This window comes from Xyrauchen texanus, chromosome 31 (genome assembly GCF_025860055.1).
Source record: "Xyrauchen texanus isolate HMW12.3.18 chromosome 31, RBS_HiC_50CHRs, whole genome shotgun sequence".
Taxonomy (NCBI): Eukaryota; Metazoa; Chordata; class Actinopteri; order Cypriniformes; family Catostomidae; genus Xyrauchen; species Xyrauchen texanus.
In genome coordinates, this window is record NC_068306.1 from 30,277,640 (window position 1) to 30,294,707 (window position 17,068).

The 17,068-nt window shown below is 38.0% G+C and overlaps 1 protein-coding gene across 4 annotated transcripts in view; it reads left to right on the forward strand.

Annotated features, from left to right (window-relative positions):
* Window positions 1-6,387: 6,387 nt before the first annotated feature.
* Window positions 6,388-17,068, forward strand: part of dacha (dachshund a) — a 237,294-nt gene continuing 226,613 nt past the window's right edge. For all 4 annotated transcript variants that reach the window (XM_052100107.1, XM_052100106.1, XM_052100109.1 and 1 more), the window contains exon 1: window positions 6,388-7,025. In XM_052100107.1, coding sequence (XP_051956067.1) covers window positions 6,535-7,025 — 491 coding nt within the window. In that variant the 5' untranslated portion in view covers window positions 6,388-6,534. The remainder of the gene's footprint in view (window positions 7,026-17,068) is intronic.

A 17,068-nucleotide genomic window follows, 5' to 3' on the forward strand; every position in this document is an offset into this window, starting at 1 on the left:
TTGATTTTACCAGAGGAGTCAGGTGTTTTGTGAATGTAGTTTAAAGATTTGGTTTTGTGTTTAAAGTTGTGAGAAAATGGGTGAAAGTTTCGAGAAACGTTTCTTAGCAATTGTGAAAAAATTACATTTGTAATAAAAATAAGATTTATTTAATTTAACCAGTATGAGATTTTCAGTGTCTCTTACTGCAATGCACAGTTGTGAAAGATAATGAGACAGTTTAAACATACTGTACAGGTTTTTTTAATGTACAATATTTTTATACAGGGTGTAGCAGCCGCACTCTTTAAAAAAAGTGATTTTTGTCCCCCACACTTTTCCAAGCTAAACACATACCGAGTCCAAATGGTGGATTTGTATACAGTGTTCTTTGCATTTTGTTACTCTGGGCTGATTTAGTGACCATCCAGCCAATCACAGGTGAGTTTCATGAGCCAAAACAACCCTTCAGTAATAGGACGTCTGTCAGACAGCCTAATGTGCTCTATGCACATTCACTTCCGCATTTTGTCTCAGGGGGCACTTACTTCCGGCGCAGCACAGGAAACAATTACATCCTACGCTAATTAATTCTTCGTACACTTTACACACATGTTATTTACACAATTTTCTGTGGATGACATTGGACAACATCCATCGCACATTGAGACATGGAGCTGTTGCTCCATCCAGTAAAAGGAAGAAGGGGTTTAACAACATGTATTTTACGTTATATCGATCACAATGAGGGTGAATATTCACAAGCCATAGACCAGCACTTGCTTAGCAAGGTCCCTGTTTCCGACTGTATTACACATGTAATTATTTGATTAATTTTGCTAGATAAAGTATAACCCTCTGTGATATTACAAATTAATATAATATGACAATTGATGATACTCCAGGTTCACATCAAATACTGGAGTGAGCAATCATTCATTATATTTCTTAACATAGTGACTCTTACTTAAACTATACAATTAGTCTAATAGTGATCAATATTAATTTATTGTTTTCTATTTGCAGTATAACATAATTTTCACTTTTAGTATAATTTATGTTAATTGATGCAGTAATTTGGCACAATAGCTTAAATATAAATTAAATAGTGTGTGAACACTTTACAATAAGGTTCAATTTGTTAACATGCATTAATGTATTGGTATCATGATCAAACAACTAACAACATATTTTTACAGTATTTATTCATCTTTGTCAATATTAGTTTATAAAAACAGAATTTTTCTTTGTTAGTTCATGTTAGTGCACAGTGCATTAATTAATGTTTTATAAAGCTTTAGATTTTTTTTAATAGCTATTAGTATGTTGAAATTAACATTTACTAAGATTAATAAATGCTTTAAAAGTATAATTGTTCATTCATGTTAACTAATAAACTAATTAATGTTAAATAACTTTCATTTATGAATATTGTTGTGTTGATATTACAGATCATATTAATAAAAATTAATTAATGCTCAACTTTAAGTTTTTTTTCTTCATCTTCTTAGTAGTGCTTTACTTATGTGTAATCTCATGCTTTGACTAGGGGAAAATATAATAATCTACAAAAAAAAAAGAAAAGTAAATCACTGTACAATTGCTGGATGCAAATAATTTGCACACAGAGGAAGCCTTACACAATGGTAGTGCTCGGCAGTTCTGCAAGGTTCAGATCAAATGTATTTACACTTTTGGAGCTCATTACTGATATCTTTTTTATACTTTTACTAAATAAAGTCACATTTGTTATTACATATTATATATTTTATCATAATTTTAGAAAGAATAGTAGTTTTCTACAACTCTTTACACTTTTGCATTAGCAGAATACGATACCGTATTGATGTTAATTATACTGGAAATTCATAATCTAGGGATGAAGAAAACTCAAATGAGGGTTATTTATTGGTATATCATTCTTGATTGGCTGTATTATGTGAAATGGACTGCAGAAAACCCCCCAAAGGACAATCCTTCTTTTAAGCACACATTGTAGGGGGTGTTTACACTGATCAACCACAACATTAAAAACACCAGCCTAATATTGTCACGGAATGGTGTCCCAAAACAGGAACATCAAACAATACACAAGACAGACAAAACGAGCACTAACATAAAACATAAAACACAACAGAAACGGAGGGAAAACAGGGAGAGAACTTAAAGAAAGGGGCGGGTTCCGGTGCCCTGGGAGGAGGCCCCAGGGAAGAGGTGGCACAGTACTGGGGGGCGGCCGCTGGACATGGTTCAGGAGGGAACGGCTCAGGGGGTGGAGCCGTGGAAGGCTTGGGCACTGGCCGCAGCTGGGGAAAGGTCTCCGTGGCCATGAATACTGGCAACGACTGGGGAACAGCCTCAGTGGCTGTGAGCACAGGCAGCAACTGGGGAACAGCCTCCGTGGCCGGGAGCGCTGGCTGTGACAGGTGAATGACCTCCGTAATCAAGGCTTCTGGCGCTGGGTCTAGGATGGATGAGGCTTCAGGCACTGGCTCATGGACGAGGCTTCAGGCGCTGGCTCTGGGAAGGACGAGGCATCAGGCGCTGGCTCTGAGATGGACAAGGCTTTAGGTGCTGGCTCTGGGAAGGACAAGGCTTCAGGCACTGTCTCTGGGATGGATGAGACTTAAGGAACTGGCTCGTTGATCGTGGCAGGCATGGACGCTGGCTCATTGACTGTGGCAGGCATGGGCGTTGGCTCATTGGCCTTGGCAGGGATGGGCACTGGCTCGTTGACTGCGGCCGGAATGGGCACTGGCTCGTTGACCGTGGCCAGCATGGGTGTTGTCTCGTTGAACATGGCAGGTGTGGGCGCTGACAGCAGCAGGGGAATGTTGGCGCATGAGGAGTAGCTGCCCTTTTCCTCCTCCTCTTCCGGGCAGTGAGGGGCAATGCTGCTGTAGTAGCCTCCACCTCCTGGCAGTCCGCAGCCATGAGCTCGTGCGAGGCATCCACTTCCGTGTGGGGGGTGCACTCGTCCTCATGTTGGGATAAGGAATGAAAATCCTCCAAGGCACAGGCTGAAATAAGCTCCTCCCATTTCATAACTTGCCTGACTGCCACAAGAAAACCTCAATCACCATCCCGATCTGGGACACAAGATCTAAATGGGGGAACATGGAACAGGACCAACTGGACTGGAAAAAAGGAACCAGGGAAAGGGTATCAAGACCAACTGGCAGGACCGACAAGGGAGAGCAAACTAGACTGGAAACAAGATGAACTGGCACTGGACAGCAAACACAAGATGACTAAAATAGGGTGAGAAATCAACAGGTTAACAAGACAGGGCAGATGTGACTAATAAACTAATAATGGGCTAACAAGGAGCCGGGGTATGACGTAAGACAGAGAGACACACGACGATACAGAAACAAAACAAAGCCACGTGCTCTCACAAGACAAAACGAATGGCATGAGCACACATCGCCAAGACAATAAGGCAATATATGTCCATGCCAATCGACAAACAAGACCAGAGAATGCATATCAATGCCAAACAAAGTGATGCCATGCATTCTCACAGTAAACGAAACCTGAGTGTACATCGCAAGGCAAACGCCATGTGATGCACGCAATAGACAACAAAAACAAGACAGGATACCTGTGTGAGAGTTCGGCCACAAACACACACCTTAGAATGAAGTGACCGAACCTCAGCACAACATGAATACAGCTTGTGACCCTGGCATGTAACGCAACTCGAGTGCGACGCAAAGCTCTCCTGTGTTCGCAAGAGACAGACAAACTATTGAAGTGAGTGCATGCTGCCAAGATGACATTAGTGTGATGCACCCACTTCAATAACAGACAGACATGGAGCATGAATGTCCAGATTCCAACAGGGACCCAGACACTATGAAACAAGAGTTCTATGTTCAGGATTCCCTTGTTGATGAGAGGTCAACAGAGAATGGCCAGACTGGTTAGAACTGACAAAGTGTATGGTAACTCAGATACTGCTTTGTACAATTGTGGCGAGAAGAATAGCATCTCAGAATGCTATTCTGATATGCGGGTTGGCACTGTTTTGGTAGGTGGTTTAAATGTTGTGGCTGATCGGCTTTGGGAAAAAAGGAAAAGGTGGCCTATAGGAAAAAAGATAAATCGCTGTGTTGCTAGAACACTTACTGAATTGAATAGATACTGTATGTAGACACGCTATTTTATGCATTAAAATGTGCTGACGCTATTGAATATCATTATAATTATTATATCCTGTCCTCTGAGTAACACCAAAAACTTCACTGTAAATTATAGCACTATAAGACTACAGTATTATTGTTGTCTTTTGAAAAAAGTCATGCTCAGCAGCTCACAAACTGAAGGGAAATTAAAGATTTGCTTTTTCTTAAAATGCTTATAACCTCTACTAAAGTCTCTTTGTAGGTCTGCAGACATACACATTTTAAAGGATTAAAATGATCTTTTGATCATTGATTTAGTGACTAACTCATTTCACACAAGACACTCATTTGTCACCTCCTTCTGGAATCACCAGAAATGGTCACTGAATCATTAAATGGATCGAATGAATTCTGGTGAATATTGTCAAAACACTCGAGCCACTTGGATACATTTAATTCCCATAATGTACAAGTACAGAGTAGAAAATTAAGTTGTGCACATGCACAATTGTTATTATTGTAATTGAATAAATAATTCATTCAGGACCAGCTTGTGCTCAGTCTTTTATTGTCATGTGTGAAACAGAAGCAAGTGCTCCACAAGATGCCCTTTAATTTTGCAATTATTTTGCAATATTGAATCTTTAGAATACTACAAATGAAAAAGTTATTAAAAGTAAATAATACGTATATATGAATATAATACTTGTATCATATTATATATTAATATATACTGTAATATATTAACACTGCATTGTAAGTTTTGGCTCTGTGCAAGCCACCTAGTGACGACCCCACAATATACAGTAAATAAGTCATGCAATATCTACAATTTCAGAGGAGGTTATACAGTGAATTTATTTGCTTGTAAACAAACACCAGCATCTTTGACCAAAATGATACTGAGGAACCTGCAGATACAAATTAAGTCATGAGCTGTGAGCTGTCACATTTTTTGACTAAATTACAAGAATCTAAACAACAGCGCTTGACCATAGTAACCTATTGAACATTTTAGCCAATATCACCTCTTCAGAATGTTTATAAAATGCATGACTCTCCATAACATCGTTAACTAAGTTACCTAGACAATATTAAAAAACAATAGAACTGCTTATGGAAAGCTTAGACAGTACAGTTATTTCAGCTTAGTATGTGCAAAATATACAGCAAACATCAATGATATGTTGGCCCTTGATTTCAATGCCAAATGACAAAAAATAAATAATGTTTTAAGTCATCAAACAATTGGTCATAGTTCATAGAATCAACCTGATCATATTAAGCAGTGTTAGTGTAATTGTAAGTTGAAATGAAGGCTGTGGGTCACAATCTGAAGGCCAGGCTGCATTATTGATTATGCAGAGTTGGCACTGGTGGTCATCATTGGTATGGAAGGACAGACAGACAGACAGACAGCTGTCTAAATGGATATTTGTCATTACACGCTAAGAAATGTAACAGTATTATGATAATATTGGTGTAGTGGCACAGTAATGAATATTATAAAGGTAAAAACCCCAAAAGCAATGACTGTCATAAACAATTATAAAGTTACATAAAAAAATGTCAGATCAGTAATAGTTATGGTCTTTTCAAGAATAATAAATTATATATGAAAATATATCAATCAAAATGTATATTAATTATGTTTAGGAATAAGATAATTAAGTTGATTAATAAATTATTGACGAATTACAGTTCATTTAAGTGAAAATCAAATTCATATGTTATCTTACAGTAAAGTCAAACAATAATCATTCACAATTAGCATATCAAATCACATGAAATGTAATATTATTTTACAGTAACACTGTAAAATAACGTTCATTAAGTCACAACAAACATTAGCCTATATAATGCTTAACATATCAGTAATTCATACTATTTTAAATAATAATTTATGAAAATAAATGAATCACAGTTTCATCACAACATTATAATGTTGTTTAGCAACATAAAGTCATGTTGACTTGTTTGAATGAAAGTCATTAATAGTGCTATCAAAATGATAAAGGCGCAAACTGAAAGCGAATGAAACGAATAAAATAAGCCAACAGTATTCGCCTATGAACATCAAATGTGAACAACAATTTGAGAAGTTCAATCGATGCTGATAACACGTGTTCCCGCCCATTACTTTCGCATAGCCAATTGGATTTAAAGGCGTGTGCTTTACCTCTCCTTATTGGCTGAGGGAGCTGTCACTCAAGCTTGTAGTGGGCTGGCTAATTGAATGGTTGAGTCCGATACTCTTCTATTCGTCTCACTCACTCGCGAGGAAGGTAGTCCTAGTTGCACAACACCGATTATCAGCAGTCGCTACCGGAGACGCATGAGAGACACCAGTGCGAGGAACCAACAAAGGTGTGCTTGAGAGAGCGAAAGCGACTCAAAGGTGTGGAAAGGAGGAAACTTCACAAAAACTATGGCCGTATCAGCAACTCCCCCGGTGCTTTCACCGACCTCCACTCCCGGAGGCTCGAGCAGCCTGTTCCGTCCTGACTCGCTGTACTCCAGCCCGGCCGAGTCCCCGCGACTGACCAGCAGCATGATCAACTCTTTCATCACCGGCACCGGCGTTGGCGTCAGCGCTAACGGGAACGGCGTCGGTGGTGTTAACAATAACGAGTGTAAGATGGTAGAGGTGCACGGGGTGAAAGTGGCCTCGTTCACCGTGGACAGTCAGGAGCTCATCTGCCTCCCGCAGGTGTTTGACCTGTTCTTGAAGCACCTGGTCGGCGGGCTGCACACCGTTTACACCAAGCTGAAGCGGCTGGATATATGTCCGGTGGTGTGCACGGTGGAGCAAGTGCGGATCCTGCGGGGACTCGGGGCCATTCAGCCGGGCGTGAACCGGTGCAAACTCATCACCAGAAAAGACTTCGAGGCGCTTTATAACGACTGCACCAATGCCAGGCAAGAGTTACACCACATAGATACTCACATACATCACACCATGCATTTACACTCGGTTGTGGAGACTGAAAGTTGAATCAAACTACACTTTGGTGTTGCACTTTAAAAAAAAGTTGGTTACACTTTATAATAACTTTGGTTAATAAGTCATTAACAAGCATATGCCATTAACACATTCTTGACAGATTTTCACATTCCAAAACGGATGTAAAAGAAAAATATATGAATGAATTGTTCATGTCATTTATTTTTGAGTGTACTTGAACTAATCAAGCAAACATTTTACAATACGGTTCCATTTGATAACATTAATTAATAATATTAGTTAACATTAACTAACAATGAACAATACATTTATAGCATTTATTAATCTTCGTTAGTGGTAATTTCAACATAACACATTTTCAAAAGTTGTATTTCTTAACATTAGTTATATGAACTAACATGACCTAACAGTGAATAATTGTATTTTCATTAACTAAAATTAACAAAGATTATTATTACAATGCTGTAAAAATATATAGTTCATTGTTTGTTCATGAAAACTAATGCATTATCTAATGTTAACAAATGTAACCTTATTGTAAAGTATTACCCAAGCATTATTGACTGTTTTATTAGCTAACCATTTAAGCATTTTACAAAGAAATAATATATGTTATGGATTTATTAAAGAAACTTATTAAAAGTGCCACTAAAAGGCTTTTCTATTCTATAATGAAAAAATTCTGATATAAGATCCTTTCCATTAAAATGTTTCTCATAAACCACTTGATCTTTTGCCCATTGAACACCAATAGCAGCCTTAATTGTCCTGAGAAAAATTAACAAAAGTACAGTGATATTAATAAAACTTAATAAGTGACAGGTCTCTCAAGGATAAAGCAGTAATCTTTCTCATATAAACTCATTTACCCGGATCACTAGATGAAGTTTATTTTATGATTCAGCAGCTAAAAAGAAACATTTAAACCTTTATAGTAATTCAACAGCCAGACTTTTTACTTACCATACTTAATAAAGTGACTTTAAAAGTCTTTCAGATTAATGACACATTTAACTTCCTGAAAATCTGTATTTACACTGGACTGCATTGCAACTTTAAAATAGTTGGATTAAAGTGTATTTAGTGTATAACCAAAAGACCTGCACTGATCACAACCTTAATAGGCAACAACTTCACCACGCATTACTTTATATCTTCTTTTAAGTACTATATACGTTCAAACTTTTTGTTTAGTTAGTCATTATTGGAACATTTTGTTATGTAAAGGACTAAACCAACTAATTACAGTTTACTGATTACACTAAATATGTATTGTTTTAAGCTTTAGACATTTGAATTTATTTTTTAATTTTTAATTTTAGTATTAATGCAGAATTGTAGTTCCCAATACAGATTTCAGTTGCATTTAGCATTTTTTTCTATCTGCACCAGTGATTTAGGCTTACATGAATAAACATCAATATCATTTATTGTGCTTTTAACTAGTGCCATATCCTGGATCAAATCTCTTCAGTGTTTTGGAATTCTTGTTTAAAACACTATTTGTCTGGATGATGTCCCATACCTCATTTGGTGTTGGGCCATGTTGCTTAAATCAGTGAATTACCTCTCCTGGATCTGTGGCTCTGTTTGGTGAGATGTTATTCTTAGCTTGTTATCATGACAGATGCATTAGTGTTCTCAGGCTCCTCCAGCAATGTCAGCGTGTATGTGTGTGTGTGTGTGTGTGTGTGTGTGTGTGGTTGGTATGGTGGAAAGGGAACAGTGCACCTTTTTAAAGACCCTTATCATCCACATAAAAATTAAAATTATGTGTTTTTTTTTATTATAAGTGGAATATGTTTGTGCTGAAATGACAGTCTATAGGCTATGTGATTATTAATTGAGAAAGACATTTAGCTGATTCTGTAAGTGTTAATAATGATAGGCCCACTAGCATATTAATAATAATAATAATAATTTAGATACAGTATGAACTATATGAGAGCTATTCGAAATATAATCTTATTTTATGGTAAAGTTTCTGTTTAAAGTTTACAAGATAGGTTAAGCTTAATTTTTATTTACCGGTAAGAGGTCGGGTATTAAAAAAAGCAGCCAAGTTGATTCAGAAACGTGGTCTCAAAGTACACTTTTGCGCGCCATCAAGGCGCAAAGTGTGAATGAGTGCGTGGAGGAGCGTGCGTATGTGCAGAAGGGAGCGAGAGAGGGAGAGAGAGCGCATATCCAGATGGCCATTCTGGGCATGGTTCGGTAATTAACCTTTTAACATCCCCAGCACAACCTCCAGAAGATTCCCCCGTCACTTTATTGGGTATCGCGCAGTTCCGAATCAATCTGCCGTGCGCATCTAATTAGAAGAGAGAGAGAGAGAGAGAGAGAGAGAGAGAGAGAGAGAGAGAGAGGGCAGTTTTACAACGTTGTTTTGTGTAATTTTGAGTCCAGGCAAATGGACAATAAGAGAGTGAGGTGCGGAACGCTGCGCTTTTCACTCTTCAGTCACATTGCAGCATACGGTCGGATAATGAAATTGCACGAGCAATGGCCCCCCCTGAAATTGAATTTGCTCCTCGGCATCGTTGCTTTACAGTTCACCTTCCCAAAGCATCGCCTTTATAGTCAGATTTAAACATCATCCACCGTCCTACTACCAGATGGCTGAAACTAATGTGCGCGCTGGCCCCTCGCCTCCTCCTCTCCCACCTCTCTCTCTCCTCTCCTCCTTCAGCACTGTCTCATTGGCAGATGGACTAAGCTGGGAACATGTTTTGTTATTTTTTTTGCAGCAGCAGCAGTTTGTACAGCACGGTCACGGCGGCGCAAGTGCCTAAAGACATTAAAGGCTGTCTCAAACTAGTGAGCTGCTTTCTTTCTTTAAAAAATACAAATAAAATCCCGCAACGCTCATAAAATGCAAGACTCGGCTCAACGACCAAAAACGTCGATCTACCGCATGTTTTGGGACAAGTTTTTGCGTCCGTGCGTGATGTTTTTCAATAGTTTTATATGTAAACATGCGCTAAGCAGACAGATTTAACAGTCGCGCAGCGTCACGTACAGGAGCTCCGCGTTTTAGACGCCGTGACTTAAAAATAACTTTATCCGTTAAAACTCGTCTCGAGACATGCGTTCGTGGTGCTGCGTCTAGATTTATTTATTTTTTTGGCAGAAAAATGCGTTTGGTGTGAACGGCCCCTTGGAACAACAATTAGACAATATATAAATAAATAGCGCAGAGGAGACGCAAGAACGCGCCCAGCATTTTTGGGCATCATAGGCGCGTTCCGATAGGCTGAAAAGTGCTGCCCAGTTTAGACAGCTCACTAGGTTTTAAACACAGCCTACAAACATTTTCGGCCACGCAGAAACGCACAGACAATGTCCATATCAGCAAACATACTGTCCACTTACGGCCCACTTTTATGATTTCTCATATCTGGGTTTTTAATGCATTAATTATTTATTAAAAATAATTTGCAAGCTAAACATAACGCTAAACTAGTTTGCACTTGGGGACTGCACTTAGGAAATTAAATGGGAATTACATTAGAGATGAACATCTGCGCTTGTTCTCCTGCCTCTTCGCAAAGGTGGATCGGATTAGTTGAACTGTTGTTGTTTTTGTTTTTTTTCACCAAGTGCAAGTACACCCAAAAATAGATGCAGAAAGCTCTTGTCCACTAATATATATTGCAGAGTTAATTCATGCGAATAACATCATCAAAGAGAACGTCCCTTTGTGCATTAATGCCAGTCGCCCTTTAGCAGGAGTTGCAGGAATTGTCAACTTAAATCATAAAACGCATTACTTGTTCGAAAGCCTGTCATATTTTTTTTTTCGTCTCTTGAAGCGATTTGCTTTTTTTAGTCATTAATTTAAAACGTGTCTAATTCCCATCGTTGCCCCAGGCGCGAGCTACTATCACACTGTGCAAAGTACTGCGTTTGAAATATTCCCTAAAATGCACAATTTGACACCTTTATAAAGAAGCATGTTCAATTTGAATTAGAATCTAAGCACTTGTGATTGATTTTTGTCTGGTTTTAGAAAAGAAAGGCACGTTTGAACATTAAATATGTAAACTTTAAAACAAAAGCATATTGACAAACATAAAATACGCAGACAGCCACATATTTCTAATTAATTACACCTTTACATTTCCTGCCAGGAGTGCGCGCACCATTACTTGACTGCTCGTCTCCAAAATATCTCCGTTCGCGCGCCCGGTCCATAAGGACAGCAGTTAAGGGCCCGTGACTTCGCCCGAGGCCTCTGACGCTGCCCGAGACAGCCCGCTGTCTCATCGCATCTCCTCAGATTGTCACTCTTCCTTCAGCGCACCTTAATGTCAGCCATTAATTATACATCTGCCTTTTTTCTGGGTTAGCTTTTTTGTGTGTGCAGATTTTCTCTTCCCTTTACCCTTTCTGTACAGTAAATTATGAATTAAGATAACATGATGTATCTAGAGCAGCTTCAGTGGTTGTACCTGAGAATAAATTGAGATGAGATGGCCTATTAGATCTGTTTGTCTGGCTATTATATTTTGTAAACAGTGGCCCTAAAATTATTTGGACACTTATGCCACATTTCAAAATGCATGAATACACTGAGCCATTTTTGCAATGACCTTTAAGTGGTCCCAAGGTGATTTATTGTTGAAATTGTTGAATTAGTTCCCCTCAAGTTCACAAAGGTGTGCTAGCAGAGCAACCACCAGTGAAGTAGTTCATCACATGTTCCACTAATGATGGCAACCAGAAAGTGTCAACTTTTCCATCAGTTTGAACTGTATATCTAATGTTTTATAATTTAAAACCAAACATTGCTTGCAACAAGTATTTTTGCAATCTTTAAAATAAATTCCTCTTGGTTTGATATTTTATTATCTAATGCATTGACATTCAAGTGTGGCTTAAAGGAATAATTCACCCAAAAATGAAAGTCTCTCATCATTTACTCACCCTCATGTCATCCCTTTCTTTCTTCTGCAGAACATAAACAAAGATTTTAAAAGAATATGTCAGCTCTGTAGGTCCTCACAATGCAAGTGTATGGTGTCCAGAACTTTGAAACTTTAAAAATCACAAAGGCAGCATAAAAGTAATGCATAACACTCCAATGGTTTAATCCATGTCTTCAGAAGCCATATGCTAAGTGTGAGTGATAAACAGATCAATATTTAAGTACTTTTTTACTAATATTATGCACTTTCACTTCCATTGTCGTCTACTTTTGTTTTTTGGCGATTCACATTCTTCATGCATAACACCACCTACTGGTCAGGCCCTGGTCAAAGATGGAGATTTATAGTAAAAAAGGACTTAAAGATTGATCCGTTTCTCCCCCACACCTATCATTTAGCTTCTAAAGACATGGATTTAACCACTGCAGTCTATGGATTACTTTTATGCTGCCTATATGTGCTTTGTGGAGCTTCAAAGTTCTGGTCACCATTCACTTGCATTGTATGGACCTACTGAGATGAAATATTCTTCAAAAGATCTTCGTCTATGTTCTGCAGAAGAAAGAAAGTCATACACATCTAGAATGGCATGAGGGTGAGTAAATGATGGTAGAATTTTCATTTATGGGTGAAATAGATAGATAGATAACTGGGACCTACCAGTGTCAGATGTTTTGTTCTTCATAGTAAATAAACACGGTACTCAAATTTTACAATTGCAAGTGGGCAGCTGGTCTTATTGAGCCTTCGTTCTCTCTGCAAGTGCTTAACTGCTGACAGGCTCTTAAAAAACAACTTGTGGCCATGTGAGTTCTCATTAATATTGGCGGGTGCCTGTTCCAAGCCACAGCGCTTTAATAACTAGTCCCACGCGTAACCAATGAATTAGAGGCAAAGCAAAGACACATGTGGTCAATTAGCGATGGAAACGTGCTACTTGAATCCTTACGCGGGGAAATCACGAAACCGAATTTGAAGGCTGATATGTGAATATGCACAGAAATGTAATTAGATATTTACACTCAGACTTGTTATATGATATTTGAGTACCATTTAAAAGCTGCAATTATGAAGTTAACTCTTAAAGGGACATGTCAGGCAGAATGACATACTGCCTATCATCTCCTTATTTATTACATGGAAAGTCATACAGGTTTGGAACAACATGACGATGACTGAATTGTAATTTTTGGGTGAACCATTAACACTCAGACTCATCAAACCATTTGTGTGGACCATTTAGAAGCTGCAATTATGAAGTTAGCTCTTAAAATATACAGTCTCGACGGGGATGAGAAATAGCAGGTGTTCGGTGATGTGCAGCTATGTGGTAGAGATAATCAGAGAGATATGAGAGACACATATAATAGGTTAAAACAGATAGATGGCAATGGCCTGTCAAGAATCTCACTAGAGTAAAAATGACACCCTCGGCTCACCATATAGACCTGCAGAGGGAAAAAAAAGAGAGAGCAAGTGTCATTTTGACTTTGGGAAAGTCTCCTCCTGAGCTTAATGACACATCTGCAGCAGGGCTATATTTATTACAGTCATGTAGAATAAAATTGATTGTCTCCTAAAATTAATTTTTGCTTTGCCTCAAGCAGTGCTTTAATGGAGGTCACTAGGCCCCATGCAAGAGTATTGTTTAATCACATTAGTATCACAGCCCCCAGGACAGCTGAGATAACTGTACAAACGAACATGGAAATATGTATCTTTAACTCTTTTGATTGAATTATGCAAATGACTTATCTTCTTCCAAGCACTAATCATCTAATTAGGACTGATGTTTTAAATGCTGGTTTTTGGATAGGGATTTGGGAAGAAGCAGGAAGCAGAAAATTGAAAGTGACACTAAAATTTGCAAAGTAGTTTTTACCGGAAGAGCTGGTGTTTGCACTTCCCTCCGCCCCTCTATTGTCTGTTGTCGCAGAGTTGTCGGGGAGATGATTAGAGCAGTTTCCTTAAGTATTTTAAAGGCCTTGAAACGTTAGCCGCATCTAATCCATTTTCAAGTGTTCATAAAGTTTTCCGGCATTTTAATAGTTTGGTTTGACATTAAGAATCAGCTCACTCGGCGGGCGTGAGCCACGCTGCTTTAGGAGGAACTGAAGCTGGTCGAGGATGTGATAACTAGCATCCGAAGCATGCAATTAATATTTTATGACATTTTCCACTGCATACCCTGTTCCTGCGAGCTAGCAGCTGTTGGTCAGTTTGCGCCAGAACGAAGAGGTGGCGGTAATGATAGTCGAGCTCAAGTGAGCGTTTGATGCACTTGAAAGATGTGGAGATCTGAAGAAAAGACAAAGTCGTGTTTTTCCCTTGTCAGAAGAGCGTTTGCTATTGCCTTCCACATCTGGAGGCAATAATTCGCTGCTTTACCCCCCTCAATCTAGTTTGGGTAGATGGGTTCACCTAAAGAACAAGGTGCTACCCCACTTTTTGTTGGCTGTATAAGATACCTCATGTTTTTTGCCATGACCCTAGTTTTGTTTGTTTTACATTAATCAGGGCTTGAAATGAGTAGTAGCCTTCAGACACATGAGATCACTTTAGTAAATAAGGCAAATTAAAAACAGGGAAAATTGATTGAAATTGTGTTCTTTAATATACTTTTTTTGTCTCAAGTTGCTTTTGATCTGAAGGAGGGCAAATGCACTAATGAAGACGTCCATGACAGATTCTACTGACGTTTTTCTAATTTTCTGTGCACTGTAGATTTTCAGGAAATTCTGCAGAATGCATTGAAATGGATCAAATATAGTTGAAACTTTTCTCAGCAATTATGGCATTTTTTTTTATATCACAGAGCACAGACAACAAAAAAGAAATATGCACAAACAATATTACAAAAAATACAGTAAGAAAAAAAAAGACCCAACAACAAATGACACATACAAATAATGAAAAGGATAAATATTTTATATAATGTGTATGTGTGTGTGTGTGTATATATAGATAGATAGATCGATAGATAGATAGATAGACTACCATGCAGCTCTTCTTTCTTCCAAAATAAAAATAAATAAAATACACTTTAAGGTATAGCATAAAAACAGTTACATATATACAGTAATATTCACTAAGTCATATTATACTAACTATAAAAATATCTATATCTATATAAATAATAATCAATTTAAATTAATCAATTAATCATAAAAAAGCTCACAAATTTTCTCAAAAACATGTTGTTTCTGTTCTCTACAACATGTAATAGTACTTCAAATACATTAGAAATGCAGATAGATTCAAACCTTTAGTACTATCAATAGTTTAGAATATAGTTTTGTTTTTCAATACATAGCATTTTATTTGTAGCAGTCTGAAAGCAGAAAACTAGCCAAAATATGTAAGAAACAAACACAAAGTGGTGGGGAATGTGCGGAATTTAGTGAATGACACGCATTCAAATTCTGCGGAAATCCACAGAGCTTTCTGCGCAGTTCTGCTGGCACAAATTGTGTGGGCCTGCTGATTCTTAAAAGGACAAATGAAAAATAATTCCAATTAGGGTCTTCACAAGCAATATACTGATAATAATAAAAAATCTGCTAATTCAAAAAAATCTGAAAACATGTGAAATCCAGGTTTACATGGGATTACTCTCTGATTTTGACATCAAAAAGTAAAGTCATTCACACAACAAGCCGATATGAACGGCAGTAAATATGTTTACTTAGTAAAATATGTTTGCAAAATCAGGGGAATGGGCAAAATTCTAAGTATGTTGATCTGTTTTTGCCTAAACTGGTTATGACCTTATGACATTGTGGGCTTTTTAGGAATAATCGATGTAAAGTCGTGCATAGAAACACACTTAATGTTAACAATTGTCTTTAACAACCTTATTATTGATAGCATACCACTCCATGGGTATGCTCAAACACCAGCAGAAAACAGTTGTCAGTCCTATTTGAAGTGATAAATATGGTTCTATTCATACACAGTTGTTTTGTTATGAAAGATATTGGCAACAACATTCTCTAGCGAAGCGACTCTCAGGACTTGCAACTGAATTTTGAGAGTGAGTTCGTTTGATATGCGATGATAGACTGAAGGTACATTGATGTCAAGTTGCATTAACCTGGAAACATCTGTTAGCTCTAGAATATTAAAAGAAGTAAAGATGAAAGAAAGCAAGGTGGAATGCAATGGGAAGATACTGTGGAGGTGAGTGTTTGAGTGTATGTGAGCCTCTCTGCGTCTGGGATAAATCAGGAAAAGCCTTGGGTATGTGATGACATCATGGCCAGTTTTGGTGCTCTGTCTGCCCCGGGCAGCCCAGCTCCGATTACCCCCACACCCTCCTATATACCCTCATCCAGAAGCCTGTGTCAAAGCAGAAAATGTCAGTTTGACTTTTTAAATGTGTCACAGACAGGGCTGTAGCAAGGAATTCTCGGACCTGTGACTGTATATTGCTCTGGGCCCTTTTCATGTGAAAATATACAGTTTAAAATTTGTTGTGGGTCCCCCTGGACATGTGGGCTCCTAGAATCATTACCACCTTTCATGCCATTAGCTACGGCCCTGGTCACATATACGATCCACCCAGGAAATCTGAGCGCTACACTCTTCATATTATATTAGTAGAAATCTACAGGAAGTAAAAAAAATTTGAGGCAAAAGCCATCGGCAATCTTCTATTGTCAGACTTGTTGTGTTGTGAGTGTTATGAGTGATAAGGCTGTACTGTACGCAGTGTGTTTTTAATTTTAGGAATGTATGAATGGATTTGTCTTGGGGAATGGGACCCCCTAACCCTCGTGAACTGTTTGCCTTGTCTCTCATAATGTTTTTTTTTTTAATCTTCTGACTATTTAGTTTTCTTTGTGTTGGGATCAATTGGTCATCTTTATACAGTAGCTTACTGCATCGGTGCACTTATATACTTCGTTGTACAAGACTTTACGTCTTGAAAACATTTTTATCTGCAAATTTATAATATCAACTTTTTCAATATAACATTTTTATGTTTACGCACACGTCACATGTTAATCAACAAGCCAAAAGAGGGATGCCATGTGTTACAGCCATTTTAGCATGGCAAAGCTTTTATT